Below are 2,170 nucleotides of genomic sequence, written 5' to 3' on the forward strand. Positions count from 1 at the left end.
TGAACCTGCCTTTTCGAACTCAGAGAAGGGGACACAGAAAGGCTTTTGTGCCTAGGAGGCCCGCAGGATCCAGCTCGGTTGCTGTAGGAATGATGCTCAGTATGCATTGTGAATAACTAGGAATTAACTTTTTAAATTTTCAGTCTGTATTCTGTGGCCAAGAGGGATGGACGTTACAAGGAAAGAAATTGCGTAAATTTGTCTAAGAATTTAAGAATGTTTTAAAATATTCTTGTTGGTGGGATTAGTAGAATCAAATTTTTTTAAACTGGAAAGGGCAGTTTTTTCTTTTGAGATCTGAGATGATCAAAAACCTTTTATTTTGACTAGACTTTTCTTCTTTTTCCCTCACCACAGGATTCCTATTAATGGAGAAAACCCTAAACATCGGTCATGGCATACTTTAACACCAATAGCTGATGATACGCTTTTCCTGTTTGGTGGACTAAGTGCAGACAATATTCCATTAAGTAAGCTGAAGTTTAGCCTACAATTAATATCTTATTCTTTTTACCTGATTGTATTTGATACTATGGTATCTTTTTTCTGATTTTATAGTTTACCTTTATCCCCAACTATGTGGTCACATCAAGAATTAGAAGGCCCCTTTGCTTTTGTACCCTTACCTCTCTTTAGGGTCTCCTGTTACCTGGGTGTAGGGAAAGGAAGTAGTTGAACCTAGGGGAATTAAAGCCCCTTTCAACTATAGTATTCTGTGATTTTGTGTCCTCCTAATTTTTGATCCAGATGCTTACGCTGTAGTCTAGAATAGGGATTAGAAGAAGAGCCTTTCCCAGAAGGCTCTGAAAAGCAAGATGGGAATGCCAGTTGCTTCTTTTTTTGTTCCAGAAGTATAAAGAAAGTGCTTAGCTAGAGTATTTTTAACTCCTGACACTACTGATTCCAGCGGCTGTGAGTTTGTATCCCAGTTTTTCTTCAGCAGTAAAAATTGTGGCATCAAGATAGACAAATGACCAAGAATTATTCACTTAGTTTGACATATTAAGTGTTTTGTAATTTACTTCAGAGTTTTCTATAGCTAGAGACAGTTGCCTTAAGATACTTTATATACCATTAAGACCTTTTATATAGGCTGTAAAAACAATTACTTGTTTTCCAACAAAAATTTCTCTTGAGCATCAGCTGTGTACCTGGCAGTCTGCTGGCCAGGAAACTTCAGATGCTGGTTGGAGGAGCAGCCAGTTTTTGTAGATTTTTATACTTGTCTAATTTGTGGGTTTTTTAATTAAAAGAGGGAATCTAATTTAAAAACTAACATCGATACATCTTAGATACAGTATTGTGTGTCACTTATATCTCAATAATAAAACTGGAAGAAAAAAATTAACATTTACCCATTACACTAGGGTTTATTTAATATATCTTCATGAGCTCTAGTGCTTCAGATCCCTATATGCTGGTTTTTGTCATAGTTCAAACTCCTAGTCCAGTCAGTTTCTTACCTTAGAGATTCAGCTTAAGATACAGTCACATGGGTATCAGATGATCCCAAAAAACCACTTGTAGCTTTCTTGGCTGTGACTGTAGCATTGTGGTTAAATGATAACAGCATTGTGGCTGTTTACAAAATGTCCAGTTTTTTGTTGTTTTTTTTTTAGTGATGCTCACTGAACTATGTATGGGGAAAGTAATAAGAGAGCTAGGATTTGCTTTAGAATAATTCAGCAGCAAGAATAACAAAAAGAGATAAATGGAGCACATGTGGCAAAATCTCAGTAGTTGTTGAATCTGGGTTATGTGAAAGTTCATTGTCATGTTCACCTGACTTTTGTCCATGTCTGAGAATTTTTATGATAAAATATGCACACACACAAAAGATAGTCATATAAATGTAGCATGATAAATTTGGGGCAAAAAATTAAAATTTTATCCCAAAGACCTGATCTTAATTTTTAAACTGTCATAATATTGCAGGTGATGGTTGGATTCATAATGTCATAACAAATTGTTGGAAACAGCTTACACATTTACCTAAAACAAAACCCAGGTAAGTCCAAAAGTTGGCAAATATTGAAATAGTTAAGAATTTTAAAGTATTAAAATATAGCAGTAAATTTATAGTGTTTGTCATTAAAGCAAGAAACCATTTGGAAGGATATATTTCAAATAAACTTCATATTACCCAAATAATAGATAGTAGAAAGGATAT

At 34.6% G+C, this 2,170-nt stretch overlaps 1 protein-coding gene across 1 annotated transcript in view; it reads left to right on the plus strand.

Moving 5' to 3' along the window:
* KLHDC1 (kelch domain containing 1) overlaps positions 1-2,170 on the plus strand; it is a 28,827-nt gene that overhangs the window by 16,953 nt on the left and 9,704 nt on the right. The window contains exons 9-10 of the mRNA XM_010842241.1: positions 358-470; positions 1,936-2,008. Coding sequence (XP_010840543.1) covers positions 358-470; positions 1,936-2,008 — 186 coding nt within the window. The remainder of the gene's footprint in view (positions 1-357; positions 471-1,935; positions 2,009-2,170) is intronic.

The sequence above is a fragment of the Bison bison genome, unplaced genomic scaffold, assembly GCF_000754665.1.
Source record: "Bison bison bison isolate TAMUID 2011002044 unplaced genomic scaffold, Bison_UMD1.0 scf7180017864174, whole genome shotgun sequence".
NCBI classification, from domain to species: Eukaryota; Metazoa; Chordata; class Mammalia; order Artiodactyla; family Bovidae; genus Bison; species Bison bison.